The sequence below is a fragment of the Ambystoma mexicanum genome, chromosome 4p (genome assembly GCF_040938575.1).
Source record: "Ambystoma mexicanum isolate Mex_15411 chromosome 4p, UKY_AmexF1_1, whole genome shotgun sequence".
NCBI lineage: Eukaryota > Metazoa > Chordata > Amphibia > Caudata > Ambystomatidae > Ambystoma > Ambystoma mexicanum.
The window spans coordinates 1,163,860,157-1,163,887,398 of NC_090927.1; the positions used below are offsets into that span (position 1 = coordinate 1,163,860,157).

A 27,242-nucleotide genomic window follows, 5' to 3' on the forward strand; every position below is an offset into this window, starting at 1 on the left:
GATCCCCAATTATTAGTGTCAGTCTTTACTACTCAGAGACCTTGGTAGAGTGGCAGAGCAATCAGGGTTACCTTAAGAGGAAGATGTGAGCTGAAGGTAAGTACACTGAACCCAGTTAGTAATGCACATCCAAGAAACTCTTACGCATACATTTATATTAAAATCTAGATTTATTATATTTACACAAGATTCACTGTTAAATAATTAGAATAAATAAACCAACACACACATGTATACTTTACAATACTGTCAAAAGGCCACTTCTTAGTTGCTAAACGCCCACAATTGTTACAGGAGTTTGGCAGGTCTTCTGTACTATCAGTAAGAACGCGCACCCACAAAGTAATACAGTAATTGTATTTAGTCAGCATACACATATAAGATAGTAATTTTTCGGAAGGAAAACAGTTGGTTAGTGTTATCCTAGCCAAGCTTAAAGTTCTAGAGGCAGTTTCCCTGCACAGCATTTCTTTAAAAGTCCAAAATGCAACCCTAGCTAAAAGGCAGTTTGGAGGGCTTAACTTCTTGAAAAGCAGCAGAAGCGAAATGTTCTTGTGGATACTTTCTAGTCTCTAGGAAAGAAGATACAAGAAGGCTTAACCAATGGTGGAGACCATGTTAAAGGGCTTCCTAAAGGGACACAAGCAGCGGCTTAAGTCAGAGGTAAGGGGGTTGCCCCTATGTGCACTCCAAAGCTCTGGAGCGACTTTCTGGAATAAGGTAAGCAATACCCTTTTCCCCACAGTACCTTAGTTCTGAAGAAAACGTTTGTGGTGGATGCTCCGCGATGTTGCAGCTATGGGCCCGACCTCCATTTTCCTTGATCTGCTCACGAAAGACAGGACAATGGACGGGATCTCTCAGCAGCAGTCTCGAGGGAGGACCTCTGGCATGGCTTTCATCACCTTTCGCCACTCTGCGGATATTAGCCTCTTTTTCTGCAGCACCAACAAAGGATGCAATTCCCCCGGTCAATCTTCGGTTCCTGCAGTCCCACACTCTGATGCGGGGGTCTGTACAAATTGGATTGTGTCTCTGGAGTGTCCTTAAGGGCTCACCAAAGACTTGGATGGATTCAGCCTTTCCACAACGATGCACTCGGAATGGTATTGGCATTCTGGAGCTCTGGAAACTCAGAGGACCCCGGGAGGCGGTTCAAATCAAAGTAAGGCTTGGGACTGCTTGTTCCCACCAGTCAAAGGGAAGGAGTCGTACTCTTCGGAGTTACTCTGTCGCACAGAATACAGGGTCAGCACAGATGTGGTCGCTTCACGGTACTGCAAAGGGTCTTCAGGCGTCTCTGGTCGTCTTCTTCTTCGGTTACTTGCTTTTCACTCCAGGAGCCTCGTCTTTTATACAGTTCCAGCACGCAGACCTCTGCAATCTTCCTCAGCATTTTACATAAATGTGCGTTTGGCTGTCCAATCAGGACAGCCAGACCCCCGTGGGCACTGGTCCTATTCAGGCACTCTGGCAGACAAAGGACGGGGGGGGGGGTAGAAAACTCCTCCCCCACTTCTTGCCTGCCCAGACACTCTGGAGCATAGGCGGGACACCCAAGGGTTCCCGCCAAAGGCAAAACACACACACACACACACACACACACACACAGGCCTCCCCTCCCAGGATGGTAGAAGGGCTGACAAAGAACAGCCATGCCAGTAATGGCAGAAAAAGAAGAAAGGTCCCAGGTTAGCACCTGGGGACCCCTATTGAGCACTACCGGGGCTACGGACATAGCCTGTGGTAGACAAGGAACACAATAGTAGGTAGGACGCATCTACTACCACCAGTCATAACTAGGAGTTTGTCTATGTGACTAAAAAGTTACTGGAGCAGAGAGACAGGGGTTACTATGTATCCCTTTGGCACTCCACATAAGGTGCTGTATGCCAATCTCTCAGACTATAAAGTTTTAGGAGAGATACCAAGTATCTCTCTATCCTTGAGAACTGTAGTCACTCCAGGATAAGGAAAATAATTTCAAAGGAGGACCCTAAGGGGCCCCAGCATCACTGCTCATGCGGATCTGTGTGCTGCAAAAGCAAAATACAGATGACTTTAAGAGTTACAGAGGAAAATAGACTCCATAGGACAGGTAGAATACAAAGAATAGAGTTCCAGAAAGGCAGAGCCCATAGAAGGAATGAGTGGAAAAAGGCTCTACTCATTCAGGATTGCAGAAAAAAAGTCCGGAAGTCCAGCAACAAGTGCTTGGGGTCTCACTAGGAGATGGGATGAAGCATAAACATGTTAAATCTCCCCAACACATACCACCCAGTAGAAATACCTAGTCATGTTATAAAAACAGTGAATTGTAATAAATGAAACATCCCCATACTATCGTGTAGGTCCACCATCTGTTGAAGGCACATTAGATATAGAGACAGGTGGTGGGAGGAGAATGGAATCAGGAGTTATAACACGCATTGAAATAGACAAAGAGAATCCCAAACACAAACCCAATTAAGTCAAAATATTTCTAGACCATTAGGACATAGTATTTGGGAAATACAAATGTGCATCTCACAGTCAACGTATGGTCTACAGGGAAAGGGGGGAAACATACCTAAAACACAGACAGGTTCCATCAAAAGATTAAATACCTTTTAAAACGCACTGCACTATTCTTACACTTCAAGAGAAAAATAGATACAGTGTCACTTGGAAAAGTGTTGGGATGCACGTTCAGACCAACGCCGCTCTTAAACGGTTTAGATTGCGAAAAATATATTAACATATGGACAAGGGCACAGGACGGTGTAGGTGGGAAGGTGTGTGTTATGGGTGGGAATAATTGGCGGGAGTGGGAAATCATACAGGGTAAAGTTATCCAGTAGTGTTGCGATTGAATTACGTAGGATATATTATACACATATATATATATGACAGTGACAATATGAACTAACACAGCGTTTATGAGTAGGCCTGAATCCTTGCAGGCCGTGTTTTCACAGAAACACAGAAAAATAAGGCCTTATCCCTCGCCCCACCATTGCATCCTGATTCCCAGACGCGGCAAAGGAACACGCATATGCCCGCACATCAGTTAGGGCTTTGAACTAATTAGAGAGGAATGTGTGCAGCCGAGGAAATGAAGGGCTGCGGACTAGTACCAAGGTACGTTGGTTTCCCTATTTGAACTACCAGATGTGCAGGGAAACTGGCTCTAATTCCTTCGTGAACTGGATTGATTAGTGGGACACTAGGTTCACCCTTGGGGAGGGGAATTTATAACTGTGAAAGCGGAGAACAACATGATCTATGTTTTGTGCCAAGGAGAGCTAGGAATCATGCCCATACAGTGGAGTTGGGCATGATGGGGGCGCCAACATGCCTGGGATGAGAAAAGGGCTGCTTTATTCTCAAGGACCGTGCTGACCTTGAAGTTGCCCACTGAGTTCACGCTGATAACCAGGTGCATGTCACATGGTTAGCATGGGCGGTAGGGTGGCGCTAATTGATGTTAACCAATTGCTTTTTAGCATTCCATGATGGACAAGGCCATTACGCCCGTGCGGTGAAGAGGAGCGAGAAGACAGCGGAACCAATAGGATGGGCTATATGTAATTATTAGCATGTATATAGGCAGCAGCCAATGAGGGTAGGGGGTTAACACTGTATATCGAGTGAGTCATGAGTGAGGATTTGTGTGTTTATAACCTGAATTTTGTACGAAAGACATCAGAGAACTCTTTGGCAGAGGATTTGCAATACCCCGTCGCCTTTTTCTTTTGTATACAAAATAAAACTCTTGTCTTTCTTGAAAAAGGGTGCATCTAGCCTTTTCCCCTTGCGGGTTGCATTTTCTTGGTCTGATCGCTTTGAGTTGCCCTACAAAAGTTACATTAAAATCAGGCATTCACATAAACACAGGAGGAAGACAAGATTTAAAAATATATAACATAAAAAACATGCAAGCTACAAATCTATTCTTTGGCCTAAAATCACTGGACCCAAACAAGATACAGACAGGTGCAGGTAAATAACTACAAAGTCAATTTGCAGAGTATCTGGTGAGTAAAATGTTCTTTATAGTAGTAAACGGGACAAAGTCAATAGGCCATCTGAGTTTAAGGGGAGAAAGCATATAAGTCACAGTTTTAAAACACATGTGTGGATTCGGTGGCAACCAACCCCGTGGGATGACAGAAGAGACCCAAAAGGATAGCTGCAGACATGGGTTTGAGTACCAGCAGCCCCAGAAGGGGATGCAGCACAGCAGGATGAGCTGAGTAGCCTCGACCATGGGGACACCAGAGGGTAAGTATCATGAATAACCCGCTCCGATGGGCCGGAGATACGTACTTACGGTGTCAGCGCCTGAAAAGGCAGTTCCAGAAAGGTGGAATAACCTAGTGAGTGCAAGGCTTCTTTTACAGGTGTGATTTACAAGATGTAAACTCCCATGGACTTGATGTCCAGGTCATCCATGAACCCACCAATGAAAAAAGAGAACAAAGTGCCTTCCTAGGAGTAGGGCCATCAAGCTGGAAGCAAAATAAAAGAGGCAAGGAAGACTCTGAAAATGCAGGATCGGAAGCAAGTTCTGGTGGCTCTAGCAACAAAGAGAGGCACTTGAGTAACAGAAAATTGTCTCACAGCTAACACTATCATGGGGTCAACACAGGATGGTCCTGAAGAGCAGATAAGGTGGGCTGTAGGGGTCTCACAACCCTTGTAGCTGATGGCAGAGACCAGCACCAAAGACGGATGACTATGCTGGTAAAGTCGGAAGCTGATGGGAAAACAGCCTGGGCTGAGTGCAAACATGGAAGGCATGGCCCAACCAACAAGGGGAGTCACCTCGAGGAGGCCCATGAAAGTCGACCAGCAAGTACAAATCCCAACCAGGGAACAGCTGAGGATCCAGCCAGTATATTGAATTGATTGTTTATTTGTATAGCGCCTATACACAGTGTGTTTCAAAGTGCTTCAAGGAGGGAGGGAACATGGGAAAATACAGTTACATTCTTAAAAGTCATTGAAACATTCAGAATGTGAAAAAAACCTATCTTAATCAGCCTGATAACATTTCAGATAGTGCAAGTGCATGGCACAATAAAGGAGGCTGGGAGAGGGGGCGGGGGAAATGAGACAAAACAGGCGGCTACATTACTATGCCTGAGGACAATTGATGTAGTGCCGGAATATTAACAAGCAAATGGGGGTGTGGGGGGGGGGAATTATAGAGTGAGGGATAAGGAGAGTAACAAAACAAGCGACTAACATACTAGGTCTGATGACTATTCAGAAAAGTGCTGGAGGGGGAAGTGTAAGGAGAAGACAAGGAGGGAAGGGGGGAGAAGACAAACAAGCTGCTATCACAAAGGTCATGAGACCATGATAGAGTAACTGATAATGAACAGTGATAGGAAATAGAGAAGAAAGCAGGTAAATGAGAAAGACAGGCAGCTACAATTACTATGCCTGACAGCAATTGAGGTAGTGCCGGAATTTAACAAGAAGAGGGGAGGAGGCGAGGGCAGGTGGTGAGAAAGACAGGCGGCTACAATTACTATGCCTGACGGCAATTGAGGTAGTGTCGGAATTTAACAAGAGGAGGGGAGGGGTGGGGAGGGGGAGAGGGCAGGTGGATGAGAAAGACAGGCAGCTACAATTACTATGCCAGTATGGGCAGATATGGTCCTAAAAATTCTGCAACGGCAGAAATCACCTAAAAAACAATAGGAAACCCTCCAGCAAGCAAGTACACCACACACACACACACCTGGCTTAAGCCAACCCACCAATCACACTAGGAGTATAAAGAGAAAGGGTTAGGAGGCCAGACACTCTGATAGACCCCTACATCAGACATTCAACCAAGACACCCCCGCCAGATGGGATATGGTCTGCCCAGGGCCAGGAACTGATATACACATGTGCAAACCACTATAGAGCAAGAATTGTTGGACTAACAAAGACTGCATATGTTCAAAATAGCTATTTTAGGCCTGCCTCATGGTTTCCCTAAATAAAGAAATCCCCTAAAAGTCTGCATGTGTCTTGGCTTCTGGTGGTGCGCTGTCCACTGGAGATGCTGAGTTTCTCTGCGAGGTAGCTAGGTTTCTTGAGTGTGATTGCCTTCTAGATGATGCAGCAAGACTTGAAGGTGATTTGTGTGTGCAGTGGGAGCCAGTGAAGGTCGATGAGGGCCAGGGTAATGTGGTTGTGTCTGCGTAGACCCTTGATGAGGCATGCAGACACATGTAGAACACTTCTAAGGGGCACAAGAGAGGACGACGGGAAGCCTTCGAGGAGTGGATTGCCCCCATCCAGGTGGAATAGGACCAGTGTTTGAACAGTGAATCTAAAGCTATCCGGAGGGAGGAAGGGCTTGACTTTCCGCACGAGAGAGAGCCGATACCAAGCTGTCTGAATTTCCTTAGGTATATGTGTCTTGAAGGAGAGGTGTTTGTCGATGTGGAAATCGAGGGACTTGGCGCAGGAGGTGAGCTCGGGTGTGAAGCCCTCAGAGTTCATGGTTCATAGCCACGTCTGTATGTCTGTGTGTTCGGTGTTGTTGGTGAGGAGTAGGATATAGTCAATTTAGGGCACAAATGGACTGCTTAAAATGTACTGCTGGCCTGGGAGCCTTATGGGTAAAACAGGATCATGTATTGTTAATGAGTCAAGCAGGGTTGCAATGGCAGGGGCTTCAGTAAAAGTCCCTGTGACCACCAAAAATAGGTCAGTGATGCAGAAAAGAGGAATGGAAAAAGCAAAAAGTTAAGGGGCCCCTAAAAAAAACCTATGGAATTCCCAAAAACGAAATTCTGTCTTTACAACGTGCATTAAGCCAAGAGTAACTGCAGGATAAGCAATACAAAAATAGGGATACACAAAACAGTAATGGGGTCCCAAGTGGATTCTTAGAGCACTTTAAACTAGATACAAATGCATGCTTTGCAACACACAAGAATACTGCACGAGTTTGAAGTGGGGAAAGGAAAACAGTGGTTACACCTTAATAATAATAAATATGAAGCTCACACTTAGGAATCTGAATATTGCTTGGGAAGCCCAGCTCTAGATCATGAATAAGTCTTCACAACTGTGGTCTGATAGGTAATGGTCAAAGTTACTTAAGGAGTATTACAAAAACGTGTTCCCACAGGATTCAGGTGGGACAAAGTCAATTGTCAGAATATGTGGTGACAAAAACAGGCAAATTCGTGCTTACATGTTCCTGCAAAGGAGGGAGGAATGCCACCTAGATATGGGGAGTCAGAGGGACCCAACACAAGGTTCGTATATCCAGATTCCACCACCAAAGATGAGGCACAGAACGGATCCAGTTGGGCACTATATGCCCTAAGGGGTCATGCAAAAAGGGTGCAAGTCCCAGGTGCACCTACGAGGAGGACCAGTACCGCAAGCACGTCAGAAGACTTGGGGAAGTCTACTCACCCCCATATGGTTGAAATGAAGAAGGACCAGGAATTGCAGAGGAGGCGAGTTTCAGTGTCGGGAATGGATCCGGCTGTGGCGTTTCCCGTCTCTGCTTGAAGACTCACTTTCAAGGAAGATGCCAAGAAAGGAAGGCCTCTGCTGGGAGTCCCACTATGCTGGAGAAGGACTGCAGGTGCAAGTGGCAGCGAGCAGTCCCAAGGCGATCGGTCCTTCAGACCTTTGGGCAGCAATAAAGGAAGGTGGGGCTCTGTTCCAGCAAGATAACTCAGCTTGCTGACAACAAACAGGAGCATAATGACAAGCCTGGTGTCCCGTGATAATACAGCCAGCCAGGGAGCAGCACTAGAGGTGAATTCAGTTTCCAGATAAAGGAGGTGTCACACACCCTGGAAGTACAGACGTTTTGGACTGGAGCAGATCTGCAATTCCCATGAACCTCAGGGGGGTGGAAAGGAAGATGTCAAATAGAGAACCAGTTGTGGCCACTGGTTCAAGGGAGGAAGACATTGGAAAACTTGTCCCAGTCGAGAGAGGCAAAGCTTCACCTTACAGACGTTGGCTCTGGCAATGGCATGCCAGCATCCCCCAATGATCTCTTTGTAGTTAGGCATCAATGACTGGACATTTTTCCCAGAATAGCTCTAAAACCTCCAAGTAAAAGGTCTCAGAACTAGCACTGGTTTGTGGTTTTGAACAGCCAACTGAGTGGATAAGCATTGTTTTTTCCCCACACTTGGTCTAACCAAACTCTCTCAGGGTAGTGTAGGCTGTGCAGTACAGCTTGGGCTTTAGTGTTCTCGTGTGTACGTACACGTACACACACACGTACACACACACACACACACACACACACACACACACACACACACCCCCCGTTAGCTGCAGTTATAAGTAATATTGCAAAGCAATACAGCGACTATTTTAAATACAGTGGAGGAAGGAAGAGGGGTTAAACAAGTAAAAACAACATGCCTTTTAATTCTAAGGCAGTTACTTTAAAACTTTAGCAGTTTTCCCTAGCCAGTTGCCTAAAATCCCAGTGTTCTAAAGGATCAGTTCACAGGTGAATGCCTGGATAGGGGTTTAGAAAGTCAAACTGCACCTTGAACAAAACTTGGGTAAAGCCAACAGCTACATTCTTTAGACGTTAAAAGCACATTTTTGTATAAAATTGGTTTCATAAAGAAATTGGTATCACTCCCAATTCCTATACACTGAGAGGTCCCCAGGGAGAAACTCCCAAACAGCATACCACTGCCCACCGTCAGGATAGGGCAGTGTTAGTGATTCGACTGTCTCATGGGTGCATCGTAGTTAGGTGGGGTGCAAGTGCTCTGAGGTACTTCGGATGGGTCTAATGCCTGCCTGAGTGGGTGGGGAGAGTGTCTGTTCAATTCCTCTTGTGCAGGGAGGCCCCCGGAGGGAGTCCACAGCATGAGGTGACGACTGTGTGCCTTATAACACCACAATCATCTCAATGTCCTGGGGCAGATGTTTTCCAAAGGCCTTCTTTTTCCCGTGAGAGATTGCGAAGAGAGCATCACGAGAAGGAGACAAATGTAACAAGGGTGTGCCATGTTTATGATTGTCCCAAGCAGAACAGGCAACATCTATGCGGGTCTGGAGAGTAAAGACTCTTTGGACACCCAACACAGAGTATGAACCATTGGGCGTGAGGAACGGAGGTTGAGATTAAATTTGGGCGCAACAAGTAACAGCTGTAGTGCCAAGCTCCATCTTGTCTGGTTCTGAGAATGTGTCGTACGGTTAAGCAGAGCGTGCAAGGGAGGTGTTTGCGCAGCGGCGTGGCTAGGGCATGCCTGCACTGGTGCTTACAAGAAAGTTCTATGAAATGCTTCTTTGGATCAACAGGACATCCAAAGGCTATAGGGAAATGGGGACGGAACATAAGAGTAACAAGCTGTAAAAGGATGCATTTAGGGAAATGAGAAGTTGCCTTCTCCACAAGCAGGAAGGCCAAAGCCTCACACCTTAGAGATGAGGCTGTTCAAAAGGAGTATATATTGCTTGAGGTCTGCAGCCATTTTACTGTTAGAATGAATGTTGTGACAAATTAAAAGAGCACCAAGCCCAGTGTGCATCATGTTTGAATCCCTATCAGAAACATATTTGTGAATAAAACTCTCTGATCATTCTTATGTTCCCAAATGCATCTTTGATTGTATGCAAAGCAGCTAGGAACCAACATTGTTGCTATGTGTCTATTGTTTAGCAAAGTGACCATAAATGCGCAGATGCTATTTTAAGACAGGTTTTTGTGAATAAATAAAGAAGCGATGCTCAAAAAAAGAAACCTCCAAGAGCATCAGAAAGCAGAATAACTTGATACTCCTTGGACTGTAATCTGAGAAGACACAACTGAAGTTAACCAGCCTTCAGTCGCTTAACAAAGGCATCCAGTTAAAGGAAGATTCAGGAAGTGGGAAAAAGTTTGGTTTCTAGAAAAAGAACTGAGCGGACACTAAAGGTGTGTTTGTGTTTCCACAGATCAGCAGACACCGGATGAAAGATGCCAGAGAGCAGATTCCAAGGGTAGACCCAACGCCTTGTGCAATTCGCCTTTCTCCACAGGGGTGTCCAGCCTGAAGTACATTTTTAAATCCTCAGTCTGTGCAGTCCAGTAAGGGTTAGTGGATACATCTTCAATCTCCGGAGGCCAGGTAAGCTGGGACCTTATAATGAAACCTACCAATTGGCAGGCAAGCATGGGAATCCATCTGATCACTCGCCCTTGGCGACTGATACATCTGCAGGACAATGAGGACAATAAAGACCAGAATGAGCCTGCATACAAGCTGCTCCGGAATTAACTGAGAAACAGTGCCTTGTGTCACATTTTAAAGGACCTCAGCAGAGACCTGAGGACTTGGGCTGCACAGTGCTAGGATCCGCTACTTCCCTTAGACGCAACCCTTTTCCAGGCTGGCTCAAGCTTTGGCGTTCCCCATAGTACAAATGTCTGCAACCTGTGGGTCTACAGCCGTTATGGGCTACGATAGCCATGATCGCTCACCATTGAGTAGGCTTTCTTATGGTGTGTGGGAGTTTTAGTCTAAAACATCTGGAGAGCCAAATGTTGCAGACACCCTACCATAGAGAATTAAACATGTGGCCCACCTTCTCAGTGATCAGGCTCTGCAGGATCTGCCAGCGGCGGTTCATGGCGCCGAGTTGCTCTGCAAAGTCTGTCTTGTCGCTGCGCTTGCTCTCCACATCCTGACTGCTGATCTGTAGCACGGACTGGTTCACAAAGTCTACGGTCAACTGCTTACAGTTCACGTCGATCTTGAAGCCCTGGGGGGGGTCAGAGGGAACATAAAACCATAATTACCTTCAGTACTCTTGATACAATACATGCATTGCTCAACTAGAGTTATACGGCCATTTCACAGATACGTTAATATTGTTTCATGAGAGTTTAACACAAAAAATATGTGAACAGTTCTGCACATAACAACCTGGCCAGCACAGGAACAAACCACACAGATATGTTTCTAGTTAGTAGGCAGTAATGCAAGTGGGGCAGAATTCATGAGGGATGCCGTGGGGTGAGGGCAGACACATTTTACATACACTCCTCCCTTAAAACAATTCTCAACAATTGGTTAGCGCACAGTGATGGGGAAACAGTGCAGGGTGAATCTGACAACCGAGGATAAGCCTCTGGATTGATCAAATATTAAAGCAAACTCGTGCTCAAAATGTAACACTACTTTCCAGAAAAGCTTCTCCGAGATTAACTACTTCCCCTCGAATTAGAATGATATCTAGCTAGCCACAGACACTGGCCAAGCCAATCAATCTGGGCACGTATTTCAAACAAACATTTTGCCTGCTTCGTCTGAAGTGGACAGCACGGAATAGCACAGCTGTATTTATTGACATTGGATATTTAATCCTAAGGGCCAGTGTTTTTTATATCGGTGTCAATAGTGAGAATTAATTGAACCCGAGACATTACTGAGGGTTGTTTGAGACAGGGGGAAATCCACTTGCTATCTATGTTACTGACAGTACTTTAACCAGAGAGATGGCTCTGTCGTCGCATCCATTTCTCTGCAAATGGAGGGTAGCCAAGTCTGTTCGCTTAGTGGTTTCCATCCGTTGTCGCTGTGCAGAACACACCACTGTTCCTTTAATAGGTTGGATTAACAAGTGGATCGACAGCTGCAGACATCTGTATACATCTGTATACAACAAGCGAACAGGGCCAGACACTTAGATAGCTCAGTGGCTCAATGTGCATACCACATAGCTCTTTAGAATAGTTTCAAGTCAAGTTAAAAAGAGCATTAACACCAGCTATTCAGTGCAACAAGACAAACCGCATTGCAATGCATACACACCTATTCGTAGCACAATTATTAACAGCAGCATTATCATTACTGTGTTATTGGTAATCGTATTACCATTAAAACGGCATGTATTATGTGTGCAATTCAAAGTTGTATTGTCATTATTATTATTATATAGCTCTGTCACAAGCTTTGACACACTCCTCCCAGACAGCTAAAAGATCCTCTCTGCGTCCAGGTCCATCCGCTACGGATGGGGTGTAGCCCTGATCTTCCCAGAGTGGATTCCTGCCTCTGTCATTCCTACGCAGGCCTACTCCTCTTTTGAATGCCTCGTCTGTAGGCTCTCTCTCTCCTAGCCATTCCCTTATTGTGGCTACTATCTATCGGCCACCTGGTCAGATTTCCTCCTTCCTCTCTGAGTGGGCGGACCTCTCCTCTTCACTCCTGGCCTCGACCACTCAACTCCTCCTTCTTGGAGACTTCAACATCCACCTGGATGTTTCCTGTCCTTCCTCTGGACTCTTTCGCGACCTCTGCGACTCTCTCTCCCTCACTTTTCTCCCCTCTGGCCCAACTCACTCTACAAGGCACACTCTGGATGTTCTGATCTCCTCAGACCTTCCCCTTTCTGTCCCTCTCACCACTCCCCTCTCCTGGAGTGATCACTTTCTCCTTTCCTCCCATCTCACCCTCTCTACCTCACAGGCCAAGCCACTTACATCACTGCCACCCACCTTCTTGGTCATCCAACCCATGAAGCGCGTATTAGTTTAGGCTTTCGCCGCCACTTTCTCACCCCCCGCTTGCCCTTTGGCTGACTCTCACCCTGACACAGCCCTCTTCACGATCCACTCTGCTATATCGGATACTCTTGATATCCTTGCCCCTGTCATGAGGATCCGCCTGAAGCCCAAAGACAAGTGCAACTCCTGGTACGACTCGGACCACGTCACCCTTAAACGCAAGTGCAGGGTGGCCGAGAGGAAACTGCGTGCTTCTTGTACATCCTCTGACAAACTGGCCTGCTGCCTGCTCCAAAGGCAATACCGGCTCTCTGTCCTCACCAAGAAGAGAGCTCATATCCAAGCCCGCATCTCTGCGCCATCTAACAACTCGGCTGAACTCTGCAAGGAACTGGCCAATCCTGCCGCAGTCTCTACCTCTCCTGTCCCTTCCCAGGCCCCCTGCACGGCACTGGCGTCTCACTTCATCTCTAAAACTCAAGACATCCTGGCCTCACTCTCCTCCTCTCCCCTCCCTCCCTCTATTCATGCTCTTCTTCTGGCCCTTCTGCAGCCACCCCCCCTCCCTCCTTCTCTGCCTTTCCCCTTTTCTCTGCAGACAAGGTTTCTAGACAAGTCCGATCTATGAAAGTCTTGTCAAAACAGGTTCACCCCTGTTCCTCCAAAACCATCAAGGGCCACATTGACACCCTTGCCCCTGCCCTGGCTGACTTCTGCAACCACTCCTTTGCCACTGGAGTCTTCCCATCCCCCCTGAAGCACTCCCTTGTGCACCCTCTTCTTAAGAAATCCTCTGCTGACCCCTCCTGCCCGGTTAACTATCGCCCAATCTCCATCACTCCCTTCCTGGGCAAGCTCCTGGAGAAACTGCCCATCTCCCAGCTTAATCTCCTCACTGAATCTGTTGGTTGTCTTCATGAACATCAGTCTGGCTTCAGAGCTGCCAGACACACCGAAACTGCTCTCCTCAACATCCGTGAAGACCTGCTCTCCAACCTTGACTCCAACACCCCGTGTCCTCATCTTGCTTGATCTCTCTTCTGCCTTTGACACCGTCAACCATGCCATCCTGCTTAATTGTCTCCATGATAACCTAGGTATCACCGGTCAGGCCCTGGCATGGCCGACTTCCTTCCTCTCTGACCGACCCTCCCAGGTCCAACTTGATCCTTCATCTCTGCTATCTTCTTCTCTACCTGTGGTGTCCCCCAGGGGTCTAACCTCTCTCCCTGGCTGTTCAACCAATACCTGGCACTCCTTGCCCACCGCATTGCCGCTCTCTGCCCCTACTTTCAGTGCTATGCGGATGACACTCAGCTCATTTTTAGGCTACCTTCGGCCACCTCTTCACCGTCCCTCATCTCTGACTGTCTGTTCTCTATCCAGGAGTGGTGTGCCGCCAATGACCTCTGCCTTAATGCCAGCAAGGCAGATTCTCCTCATCGGCACACCCACTCCCTCCTTTCCTGTAGCTCTCTGGCCGGCCTCTCTTGGCCCTCTTCCTGCTCCCACCTGCAAGGCTAAAAACCTCAGGGTCATCTTCGACTCCACACTCTCTTTCTCGCCTCACATATCTGACGTCTCTAAGAAGTCACACTACCAGCTGCACCTCCTCAGAGGTATTCTTCCTTTCCTCTCCTTCCACTAGAACCTCACTGTCTCTAGAGCTCTGGTTCTCTCTAGGCTGGACTATTGCAACAGCCTCTTTCAAAATCTGCCTGCTTCTACTCTACGCCCTCTGCAACTCATCCAGAACAGGACTGCGAGACTTGTCCTTGGCCTCCAGCCCAGGGATCCTATCTCTCCAGGACTGAAATCTCTGCACTGGCTCCAGTGGCTGCGAGGATTAAGTTCAAAACCCTCTGCATCGTCAGGCCTTCTGGGGTCTGGGGCCTCAATACCTTCAACTCTCTCTTCCTAGATATTTTCCCTCTCAAGCTCTTCACTTATCCGCCTCCAACTCCCTCAGGGTCAGTCGCGTTTCCAAGCAACGAGTTGGTGGTAGATATCTCTCTTCGGCTGGGGCCTCCCTCTGGAACAGCCTCCCTGAAATTTGAGGAGAACCATCTTCAGTTCCGGAAGCACCTGAAAACCCTCCTCTTTGCTTCTGCTTTCTCTCCCCCCCTCCCCTGCTAAAGGCCTGGCTGTTACTGAGACTGCACTGGTTACCTGGCCACCCATCTGATCTCGGACCCTAGGCTTGCCAGATGCACGCCTGAGCTGCATCCCTGGCAACCCCTGCACCTGGGGACTGTTTTCTGTATCCCTAAAGTCCCCCCACCAGCAGTTATGTCTGCACTCACCCTGCACTTGCCACCTGCTGGCTGCTCTTTTATTTATCTTGTTATTCTATTATTCCATGCACTCTTTCCTCTGCTTCTCACTGGGAGTGAGGTCCTGTTTACACCCTCCTGGCCATCTGTTGTTCTCCTGCACGTGTGGAGTTTGTGCCTGGCTGCTGACCATTCCATTAGGTAGGTGCACTTTCTGTGCATTACTGCACCTCCAGGGGAATTATTGAACCTGAAAAATCGAAATTTGAAAAAAAAGAAGAAAAAGAAAAATATCGGAACTTTACATAATATTGTTGGAAACGACTGTTTTATTTGGCATTTTCATCGTGCAGCCATTTTTTGAGCTTTTTAATACCTGGAACTGCGTTGCTATTTTGTTTTCCTACTATTGCTGCTTATTTGACTGTTTTTAGCCGCCGTGGTTTTCTTTGTTGTGTAGGCAGGCTGTGCTGAATCACCTCTCCCTGTGCTGCACTCCCATTGGTTGCTGAGTGTTTTCTTCCATCCAATCAGGGACCGGCAGGCTTCAGCCGGCCCTCTCAGCAAAGGCCCACTCCTAAGGCCCCTGTCTGCTCCCTGTCCTCTTCCGGAACTCTAATTGGAGTCCTCCCTGCACCTTAACCACAATGATGTTGCCACCTCACTCCTCTAAGAAATCCGGACTGCCTTGACTTTGCCACCTCCAGAACTATGGGTGAATTCCCTCCTTATGGACTCACTTCTACTGCCTTTGACTATCACTGTTCTTTCGGCTTGTTACTCCCATGTTGTCATCCTGCTGCGAAGTGCTTCCTAAAACCCTTTGCTAACATCCGATTCCAAGATTGAAAAAGTCAAATCTTGCTGTTTTTGCTTTGTGCTAAAAAGTCAAATCTTGCTGCCCATTGCGAAATTCTCTGTATTTTGCTTGTATACTGTTTCTTCTCTGTAACTTGCCAGCCCGGTGACCTCGCCACTCTCTTTTGTCTCACACCTACCTGCCTTAGCCCCCCAGTATTTCCATCCTCTCCTTACTTCCACTTCAATGGCGCTTTCTGTTTCTCCTATTTTCTCCAACTGCTTCTCCATTGACTATCCTTCCCTTCTCACTAAGTCTGGTAGGAAGAAGTTCAAAAAGGATATCTTGGCCTCTAATCCTGGTCGTCCTATCGCCGACACCTACTCCAATGCTTCCGCCAGACAGACTCTTACCGACATCCTCTTTGTCGTTCCATCGCCAGATCTATGGACTCCTCATATGGTCTCTGTGCTCTGCCCTATCTCCTCCTCTCTCATTAATGGTGGCACTCGCTGGGAAGTTCTCATGGCTTCCTTCGACTCCTCTAAAGTCATCATTAATGTCTACCTAAATGGCACTGTCATGGTCCAAGGCCCTCAGGCCAATCTCCTCCTCTTTGATAGGCGCTTCCCTAGCCTCATCAATTTCCTCTCATCTCCTGCTGTCCCCTCCTCTCCCCCCCTTGGCTACCTTGCCCTCTCTCTCCTCCTCCTCCTCCTCCTCCTCCTCTGCCCCTCCTAGGGCTCTTTCTCCTCCGCAGGGCATACCTCTGATTTGTACCCCTCCCCGGAAGGTCTTTAAGGCTGGCACCCTTCTTCATATTGCCACTCTCAACTCTCGCTCTGCCGTCAAACACTCCTCTGACATCTGCCACCTCCTTGAAGAAGACCTTGATGTCCTTGGTCTTACTGAGACATGGTTCACGGCCAGCTCTGTCACAAGCTTTGACACTCTCCTCCCTGATGGCTACAAGATCCTCTCAGCACCCAGATCCTCCCGGTCCGTTGGGGGGGTTAGCCCTGATATTTCCAGAGTGGATTCCTGCCTCTATCATTCCCACTCAGACCTACTCCTCTTTTGAATGCCTTGTCTGTAGGCTTTCTCTCTCGCCTACCTATTCTCTTACTGTGGTTACCATCTACCGGCCTCCTGGTCAAATCACGTCATTTCTCTCTGAGTGGGCAGACCTCTCCTCCTCCCTCCTGGCCTCTACCACTCAACTCCTCCTCCTCCTCCTCCTCCGTGACCTAAATATACATTTAGACTCTCCTTGCTCCTCCTCTGTACTCTTCCGTGACCTTTGCGACTCCCTGTCCATCCTCCCCTCTGGCCCGACTCACTCTGCAGGGCACACACTGGATGTCTTGATCTCCTCTGACCTCCCCCTCTCCATTCCTCTGACCACTCCTCTCTCCTGGAGCGATCACTCCCTCCTCTCATCTTATCTCATCTCCCCCTCTCTTCCCCCCAAGCCAAGCCTACCCCAACACTGCCGCCTACCTTCTCGGACATCCGGCCCATGAAGCGTGTGTCAGTTGAGGCTTTTGCCACCACTTCCTCTCCCCCCCTCCACCTTTTGCTGTCTCACATCCTGACACAGCCATGTCTCTGCTCTACTCTTCAATTTCTGATACGCTTGATGTTCTTGCCCCTGTCATGAGAATCTGTTTGAAGTCCAAAGCCAAGTGCAATTCCTGGTATGACTCTGACCTAGCTACACTTAAACGTAAGTGTAGGGCAGCTGAGAGGAAATGGAGGTCTTCCTGTTCATCCTCTGACAAATTGGCCTGTCGCCTGCTACAAAGGCAATACCGAATCTCTGTCCTCACCAAGAAGAGAGTCCACATTCAAGCTCGTCTCTGCCGCATCTAACAACTCGCCCAAACTCTTTAAAATCTGCAAGGAGCTGGCCAACCCTGCTGCAGTCTCTACCCCCTCCTGTTGCCTCCCAGGCTCTTTGCAATACCCTTGCCTCTCACTTCATTTAAAAAACCAAGGACATCCTGTCCACCCTCTCCACCCACACCCCTCCTCTTCCCTCTCCACCTGTGCTTGCTGACCCTCCTTTAGCCACCCTCCCATCATCCTTCTCGTCCTTCAAAATAGGTTCATCCCTGTTCCTCTAAAACCATCAAGGACCACATTGACACCCTCGCTCCGGCCCTTGCTGATTTTTGCAACCACTCCTTTGCCTCTGGATCCTTCCCCTCCCCTCTGAAGCACTCCTTTGTGCATCCTCTTCTCAAGAAACCCACAGCTGATCATTCTTGTCCAGCTAACTATCGCCCAATTTCCATTACTCCCTTTCTTGGCAAACTCCTGGAAAAGTTGGCCATCTCTCAGCTTAACCTTCATTCCAATTCTGTTGGCCGTCTCCATGACCAGCAGTCTGGCTTCAGAGCTGCCAGAAGCACGGAAACTGCTCTCCTGAACATCCGTGAAGATCTGCTCTCCAACCTTGACTCTAACATTCCCTCTGTCCTCATCCTCCTCGGTCTCTCTTCTGCCTTCGACACGGTCAACCATACCACCCTGCTCAACCGTCTCCGTGAAAACCTGGGTATCACTGATCAGGCTCTGGCCTGGCTGACCTCTTTCCTCTCAGATCGACGACCCTCCCAGGTACAACTTGGGTCCTTCCTTTCATCTATCTTCCTCTCTACCTGTGGCGTTCCCCAGGGGTCTAACCTCTCGCCCTGGCTTTTGAACCAATACCTGGCAACTCTCGCCCACTGCATTGCCATTTTCTGCTCAAATTTCCAGTGCTACGCGGACGACACTAACTCATTTTCAGGCTGCCCTCTGCCACCTGCTCTCGCTCTCTCATCTCTGATTGCCTAACTGCCATTCAAGATTGGTGTGCTGCCAATGATCTTTGTCTGAATGCCAGCAAGACGGAGATCCTCCTCATCGGCACACCTTCACCATCCTTTCCCCTCACTCTCTGGCCGGCCTCCCTTGGCCCTCCTCCTAACCCCACCTGCGAGGCTAAGAACCTCGGGGTCATCTTTGACTCCTCCCTTTCCTTCTCCGCCCACATCTCTGAGGTCTCTAAAAAGTCAAATTTCCGACTGCACCTCCTCAGAGGTACTCTGCCTTTCCTCTCCTTCCCCCAGAAGCTCATGGTATCCCAAGCTCTGGTTCTCTCTAGCTTGGACTATTGTAACAGCCTCTTTCTAAATCTACCTGCCTCTACTCTCTGCCCTCTGCAACTAATCCAGAACAGGACTGCGAGATTTGTCCTTGGCCTCGAGCCCTGGGATCGTATCTCTCCAGCTCTGAAATCTCTCCACTGGCTCCCAGTGGATGCACGGATTAAATTTAAAACCCTCTGCATTGTCCACAAGGCTTTCTGGTGTCTGGGTCCAAAATACCTTCAGCTATCCCTCCGCAAATACCTCCTCTCTCGAGCTCTTCGCTCCTCTACCTCCAATTCCCTCAGGGTTAGTCGTTTTTCTAAGAAACGAGCTGGGGTAGATCTCGGTCTTCGGCTGGGGCCTCCCTCTGGAACAGCCTCCCTGCCACTCTAAAACTTGAGGAGAACCATCTCCAGTTCCAGAAGCGCCTCAAGACCTTCCTCTTTTCTTCTGCCTTCGCTCCCCCTCTCCTCTGCTGATCTGTTCTCTCTTGGCACCATGCACCTGGCCACCCTCTGTCCTTTGGGCCCAGGTACCTGCTCATCCTGCCACCCTCCCGCACTGCCTCCGGGCCACCCCTTGCACTGGGGTCTGTATCTGTACCCATACAGCCCCCCCTTTTTCTTCCTGCACTTATCAGACCTACCCTGTCTGCTGCCTTAAACCTAGCACTTGCAAATTGCTGGCTGCATTACCACTGTTTGTTGCCTTTATTATTTATTTATTGTTATTTATCTGTTTCTCCTCTGCTTCGCACTTTCTACCTCTCCCCCTTCCATGCACTTTTCCCCTCCCCCCTCTCCCATGCACTTGCACGTTCTCAATGTCACTGGGCCTAGTAAGATCGCTGTTTTGTTCTCTCCTGTTCCCCTCCCTTGCCTTGTCGCGCTCTGAAACACTTGTGTACGAGCGCGATAGAAATAAAATATCAATCAAAAACTGCACTTTCCCTTCCCCCTTGCACTTTTCTTCTTCCCCCTTCCCTTGCACTTGCGCGATTTGAATGACACTTTGCCTAGTAAAATCGTTGTCTCTGTCTTCCCTCTGTTCCCCCTCCCTTGCCTCGTCGTGCCTTGAAACACTTGTGTATAGGTGTGTTATAAATGCCACATCATATCATATAATTATTCAGATTGTAGCAGCAACACACACCAATAACAGCGAGCTTGATGCTTATGATAATAAAACTTTTTTGACCTTGGATGATGGATCCATCCCTGGTGCGGAAGTGCACGTGCTTGCGATTCTTCCCGATTTAATCATTTTCATGTGCATGTGCCATCAATGTTGCAAACTAACTCTGAGGCTGTGACAACTGCGACCCTCTTTCCCCTTGGAGCTACTCATGCGCGGGCCCCTTGTAACGCTTGCCAGTGTCTGGCAGACCAGCAGGAAACGAGACTTTCAAATGTCGGGACACATGTACCCCACCAAATTTTTTGCTACTTTTTTTTTAGGGGCCAATATGGAGATATCGAAGACGAATTCCTATCAGAGCAACCCACCTACTTTTTATTTTTTTATAACGCGCCTTATACCATACCTGAGTTCGTTTTCTAAGCACGGATCCGGGATGCGAACCTCTGTTGCTCTGCGCTGTCTTGCTCCCAAGACCAGCGCGTTGCCCCTGTGCTATCATGACATTTCATCTACTGCCCAAAGTGGACCAATGTGGGTTTGGATGAAACCACCCCGCAAACAGCGAACTTGCCGACTACGTAATACCGCAGTTGAAACAATAAGGTGTCCATTAGTATACTGTCAAGGTAAGGAGTCTGCGAGGAATGGCTACTTGGAGGAGTACGCTCTTACGATGATGGGGACAACAACTCACTTATTGTGTACAACTATCAATGATTATCAGTTGATAGTAGAATGCCAGTCATTAAATAAAACGTATTAGTTTAGGATGTGTTATAATTGTGTTACTTATTTTCTATGTAAATTGTAAAAGAGCATGTTGATCAGTAATACAATACAAATTATGGGAAGCTATTCCTGTTTAAACTAAACCGTAGCAGTGATTCTGCGACATCCCTCGTCTTCCCAGCAGTGCGCGGTGGGTTGCACGCCTCCCGCAGAAGTGGCCATCGTGAGGGCCACAGGCTAGAACCCCGGGAAGGAAGCGGCTACCCTTACACGCACGTGCGGCGGCGAGCCAGGACTTCCCATCGTGCAATGTGCACAAATCAGTCAGCTAAATTGCAGAGCGGAAAACATTCAACGTACATGGGGCAATTTCCGTAATCGAGGTCACTGTAGCTTTTGGGGGGGCCGCCATGTGATAACTCATCTTAGTCATTTAGGAGCATGACAGGCAGTTTACGTTTGCTAGATCCACAAGGTTCAGCGCACTCCATCTCATCAATACGCATATTTGAGGACGAGTATGCTCGTCTTTTTTGCATAGACTTGCATAATAGGCTGGCACTTAAGGGGTTAACTAAACTCCCTGTATGCTGCATGCTGCTTCCTTGTTTACTTGTGGGTTGACAACCAGACATAATGCCCTCGACTGGCTGCAATCATTGGTCGCCTGGTCTGTATCTCTACTCCACTTGATCACAGCTCTGTCACTCTGCATCCGAAGAAGCACTCCCTGAATAATTAATTTTGAAATTGAAATAATTGCAATAGGAAGTTTATGAATTTTAAATATTACAAATATTGATTGAGATGATTTTAAACTTTTAATGTACAGATTTAGCCAGACTTAAAATTCTATTTTACATTTGTAGTCCACCTGCACTCGTTTGTACCCTAAGGACTTACATTGTTTATTTATTTAAACAGTTTTATTAAGTTTGTATTCGCCAAGTCTCAGGCTAATCACTTATGTATTAAACGTATGTATAAATGATATGTTACATTGTTAAAGCAATGTATTATAATTTATTGTTAAGATGTTTTTAGAATCACAAACAAATAAAGAATAATAATTATAGGACTGCAGAGAAATATCAGGGTTCACGCCGCATGCAAACAGCTGATAACAGTGGCTCGGCCGCAGGCTTGCATGCAAGAAATAGTCACTGTGGCGTTGAAGAGCGTTCATTATTTGCGATCGAGAGCATAGGTTGCAACGCTGCAAGACACGTGTGTGCCAGGCTTGGGGTCCGCATGCTTTCCAACATGCAACACCTTCATCATGCCTCCTTGGCGCTTGCCAGCGGTGTGACTGGCGCTGCCCCAGGTCTGCATGCAGGTAGGCAAAGCGTCCACCTCCCTGGGACGCTACCATCAGCGCCAGTCAGTTATGAGGCAGTAAGAGGCGTATCTGCCCAGGAGCATGTAGGGCTGGAGGTAAATTAAGACTTCTGTGTGACTGGTCTGCCCCAGGTCAGTCCTAGCAGTACCAGCCTCGACGAGCATCACCCAGCTAAGTAGGAAAGCTCAGCGGGCCAGTGCCTACGGCGGAGATCAGTGTGCAACATACAGGCAAAGGCAACTACTTTGAATTGTTAGGGTGCAGCTTTAATTGGTTTGAACGTGAGATGCAGCGTGAAGTAGCCCGTTCTCACAACGGCCGGAAAGCCGTCATCTCTGAAAAGGTACGGATTCGAAAATACCCTATCACGCTGCTGTCCCTCGAGCACATGTGATGTGCACTGGTGGGCCTTATCAGAAGCTGCACTGGTGCGGGGGCTGAAGGACTCACCGCGTAGCTCACTGAGGCAAAATGAGTCTCTCCACCTTATTAGGTCAGGTCTGTTCCTATGAAGGGTGACTCATGTTCACCAACAATTTTTTCTCATTATCAGACATTACTTTTTAACTATTCACCCTGAAATTTGAGAACAACTCTTGAAAGGCCACCTAAAGCACGTTTTGGAGATTGGAAAAGCATCTGATTTTCCCCCTGTGTATCTTAGTCTGCCGGTAAGCTTACCAGCACCCTTGGTTCCGGACCACCACACTACAAGTCTGCCTGCAGGGGCCATTGCGCCCCCAGTAGGTCTGACTCTGCTGGGCGCAACAGCTCCGGTAGGCAGAGATGTCAGGGAAGCACCGGCACTGTTAGCAACTGTGCTTCCACTTACCAAATCCGATGCCCGACTTCCTGTGCCGCCGGGACTAGTAATGTCCCAGTGGCACCGCAAAGTCAGGTGCGGGAAACAGTGTTTTGGGGTCGGTGGCAAACCGGAGATGGCACCGGCGGGTTACCGCTGACCTCGTAATGAGGCCCCAACTCTTGAAATGCCAGTTAAAGCACGTTTTGGAGAATGGAAGAGCATCTGATTTTCCATGTTGTATCTTAGTCTACCTGCCCGGAACCGCAGCAGATGCGCCCGACTGGTCTGACCTGCCGGGCACATCGAATCCCGTAGGGAGGGTTGCCATGGAAGCACAGGCACCGCTGACAACGGTGCCGGTGCTTCCGTGCACCCTTTCCCATGGTCCTATGGGACTCCACAGGAATGGGGCACAACATTTTCTGCCGTCTGATATCCCAGGCCGCCGGAACTTGTAATGTCACGGTGGCACCAGGATCCCAGGCGGCGGAAACAGTGTTATGGGGTTGGCGGCAACACGCCGGTGGCATCAGTGAGTTAGAGCCAACCTCGTAATGAGACAGTCATTAACGGTGCTCTTGCAGCTGACAGGTCTCACATCAATGTTAAATCATATCTTCTGCATAAGGCAAACTTCGCATTCCTCCCCGACTGCCCCAAAGCATAGCTAAAGTAAAGAGAAGCAGGAATGGGATGAACAGTGACGTCTTTCTTTCTCCACCTGAAAGCAATCCGTAAGCACCGCGCTGGTCAGAATTATGGCTTTCACTGCTGCTTTAAGGCTGTTGAAGGCATTCTACAAATCTGAATGTTGGTGAGGTGTCCCATGGGGAGGGACATCCAGGGGCTTCATAGCTCGAGGTTGTCATTTCGCCAAAGTGCCAGGGGTAGCAGAAGTGACATCACATGACCCTTGACCTCTGATGACATCACAGGAAGTGATGCCATTTGACTCCACCCCGAAGTGACATCCAAAGAAGCGATGGAACACAACCTTTCACCCCTTGACAAAACAGGAAGTGGCATCACATGGCATTGTTCCTAAGTACACTACGGAAAATATGGTTACGATATCACTGTAATGTGATACACATTTCATACAAGAATGGATCACCATATGCATCGATAATATCAGTGTGTATAGGCTCATATTACCAAATTACTTAGAATGCAAACAGACGTTAAGGCCAATTGATAATGATGTGTTATTATATAGCACTAATGCTTAAGTGTTTCATATAGAACAAATATACATATATCACCCAACCTGTGTTGGTACTCATTTATCAACCTCAGAAGGATGAAAGGCTAATTTGGCCTTGCTGGGATTCGAACCTGCAACCTGCAGATCACACACACATCTACACTGTACGCACGCTTTTAGGCACAAGGATTTTGTCAAGTGGCGGGGACACAGGGATGGAATGTCTTGTGATGATCATAACAGACCCAACGGCACAAAAAAACATGCTATAACTGCAACTTACGAAAAAGCAAAATACACAGTCCGAAACAGATGCTTACTCTACTCTAAATGCTTTTTGGAAGTGTGTGCCTACATTGTGAATTTAAGGTGTTTAAGAACACACTAAATAAGCAAAGAGCCACATGGCGCTGGCCTCAGACCAGGAGCTTCAATAAAAAAAAAAAGTAAAAACAATAAATACATTTTTTAGGGGTAGCAAGGGAGACCATAGGGGTAGCAAGGGAGACCTCAGGGGTAGCAAGGGAGACCTTGGGACCACCAAATGACATCAATACTTTCCAGCAGCACACTCAGCAGGCCGCTGCCAGGGCTGCATGCATTTTCAGATCTAGTGGAGTGCTGGTGTTTGCACGGCTCCATGGATCCACCCTGACGTCTCAATCAATTTACCAAGCATCCCATTCAGTCTCAATCCCAGTTTTTGTCTATCTGGTCAGTGGCCTGATTATAAAAGTGTTATTTTGTCAGAATTTTCAGTTTTCTTCTTGAATAAACATTTTGAAAAAGGAAAGAAGTGGCTTAGTAGGTTTAAAACATGTTAATACTGATTGGGCACACGAGCCACCTGTAAACTTAACTCTGGAAATAATAAATGGCCTCCATTCATTACAAGGAAGGAACAGGTTACTTACCTGTAACTGTTGTTCTCCAGCATGGGTCTGGCATGGATACACATGCTCATGAATATTCCCCGTCGTCAGGCTGGGAATCCTCGGTAAAGAAAAAATCAGTATCAGTTTCGTTTCTGATCTGTCTTTCGTAGTAGTAACCAATCACTGATCTCTGCGTCATACTGACCACAGCCAATGACTGCCCTCTACCTAAGCCCCGCCTCTGGCAGCCATCTTCAGATTTGGTAGCACGTGAAGTGGCAGTATGACCAAGTGAAGAGCCGAAGAGGGGTAGGCAGGAGGGTTCGCATGTGAATCCATGCCAGACCCATGCTGGAGAACAACAGTTACAGGTAAGTAACTTGTTCCTTCTCCAGCATGGGGTCTGGCATGGATTCACATGCTCATGAATATAAGAATAAATAGCAGTACACACATGCACAACCACCGGGGGTGGCAAAAGGCTCAACATTAAGCAATACAAAAAACTCAACATTAACCATCTCTTACCTCCTCACCAGGCTCACCTTAAGCGAACAGGTTGCGCAGCACTGCTTGGCCGACCCTGGACTCCTCCCTGGAATCCCGATCGTCGCAGTAGAATCTCGTGAAGGTGTGCGTCGACCTCCACGTAGCAGCCCTGCAGATGTCCAGCAGGGGCACACCAGATAAGAACGCCGTAGTAGCAGCGATCGCTCTGGTCGAATGGGCTCTCAGACGGCCTGGCAGCGGTCGGTTAGCCAACCGGTGACAGTGCATGATGCAGCCGGAGAGCCATCTGGAAATAGAAGACTTCGAGAGAGCCTTCCCTTGATTCACAGGTCCAAAGTTCACGAACAGCTGTGATGTCCTCCGGAAACTCTTCGTGCGGTCCACGTAGAACTTCAGCGGTCTAGCCACATCCAGCGAGTGCAAAGTCCTCTCGGCCGGCGACGAAGGAGACGGGAAGAAAACAGGTAACACCAAGGGCTCGTTAAGATGGAAGTCCGACGGCACCTTGGGCATAAAGGAGGGGTGCGTCCTAAGCACCACCCTCGAGGCATGGAAAGTCAAGTACGGTGCTTTGCAGGAGAGGGCCTGGATCTCTCCCACTCGTCGTGCGGAGGTAATGGCCACCAGGAACGCAGTCTTCCACGACACAAACTTCATCGGTGCGGAGTGCATCGGCTCGAATGGGTGCACCATGAGCCTGGTCAGCACCATGTTAAGTTCCTACGCCGGGGCCGGGGCCTTCACCGGCGGGAACGACCGGAACAGTCCTTTCATAAACTCTTTTACCAGACGATGGGACCACAGGGACGTCTGTCCTGTGGTTCTGGTATATCTGGAGATCGCCGCCAGATGAATCTTAATGGAGGCATGGGCCAGCCCAGCCTTTGCCAGCGATAGCAGGTACGGCAGCACTTGAGGGGCCGTAATCCGTAGGGGGTTGATCTTCTGTGCTCGGCACCAGATAGAGAACCTCTTCCACTTATGACCGTAGCATTTGAGAGTCGAGGACGCCCGGGCCTTTGCAAGAACCTCTCTGCAATCGGCCGGTATATCGTAGCCTCCAAACTCTAGCGCTGCAGGAGCCAAGCCTGCAGGTTCAGCGTCGCCGGGTCGTGATGGAGGATGGCGCCTCCTTCTCTGGAGAGAAGGTCTGCGTCCGCCGACAGCTTGATGGGAGGGGACGTTGACAAGTCCAGAAGGTCCGGGAACCAGATCTGCCTCGGCCACGCCGAGGATCATCCTGCACCGGGACCTCTTGAGCTGGCTGATGAGTCGAAGCAGCAACGGCAACGGAGGGAACGCATACAGGTATAGGCTGTCCCAGGGGAACGAGAACGCATCGCCCATGCTTCTCGGCTGGGGAAACCTGCTGGCGAACCACTTGCACTTCGAGTTCGTCGCGAACAGGTCGATTTGGGGTTTGCCCCATCGTCGGAAGAGTTGATCCACCTGATCCTGGCACAGTTCCCACTTGTGACACGCGCGCAGCTCCCTGCTGAGCGAGTCGGCGATGGTGTTTCTTTCTCCTGCCAGGTGGAAGGGAACCAGGAACATCCCCTGGGCGACCGCCCAGTGCCACAGATCCTGTGCCTCCTTGCATAGGGCTGGGGATCTGGCGCCTCCCTGCTTCCGTATGTAAAACATTGTTGTGGTATTGTCTGTGAAGATCCGCACCACCTTGCCCTTGAGCGACGGGAGGAACGATTTGAGAGCCCAGAACACGGCTCGGAGTTCCAGGACGTTGATGTGCAGGAGCCTCTCCTCCGGGAGCCAGAGGCCTCTTGCGTGGAGATCTCCGGTGTGGGCGCCCCATCCTTCCAGGGAGGCGTCCGTCGTCACCGTCTCCTGGTATGCCGGCGTCTGAAAGTCCTTGCCTGCCTAGAGGTGCGCTCGAACGCCCCACCACTGAATCGCCCGCCGGAACACCTCGTTGAGGGGGACCCTGTCTTCGAA

At 48.6% G+C, this 27,242-nt stretch overlaps 1 protein-coding gene across 17 annotated transcripts in view; it reads right to left on the reverse strand.

The window, feature by feature from the left end:
* The window catches only part of SYNE1 (spectrin repeat containing nuclear envelope protein 1), a 1,651,720-nt gene that overhangs the window by 331,530 nt on the left and 1,292,948 nt on the right, over positions 1-27,242 (reverse strand). For all 17 annotated transcript variants that reach the window (XM_069606781.1, XM_069606782.1, XM_069606785.1 and 14 more), the window contains one exon: positions 10,555-10,731. In XM_069606781.1, coding sequence (XP_069462882.1) covers positions 10,555-10,731 — 177 coding nt within the window. The remainder of the gene's footprint in view (positions 1-10,554; positions 10,732-27,242) is intronic.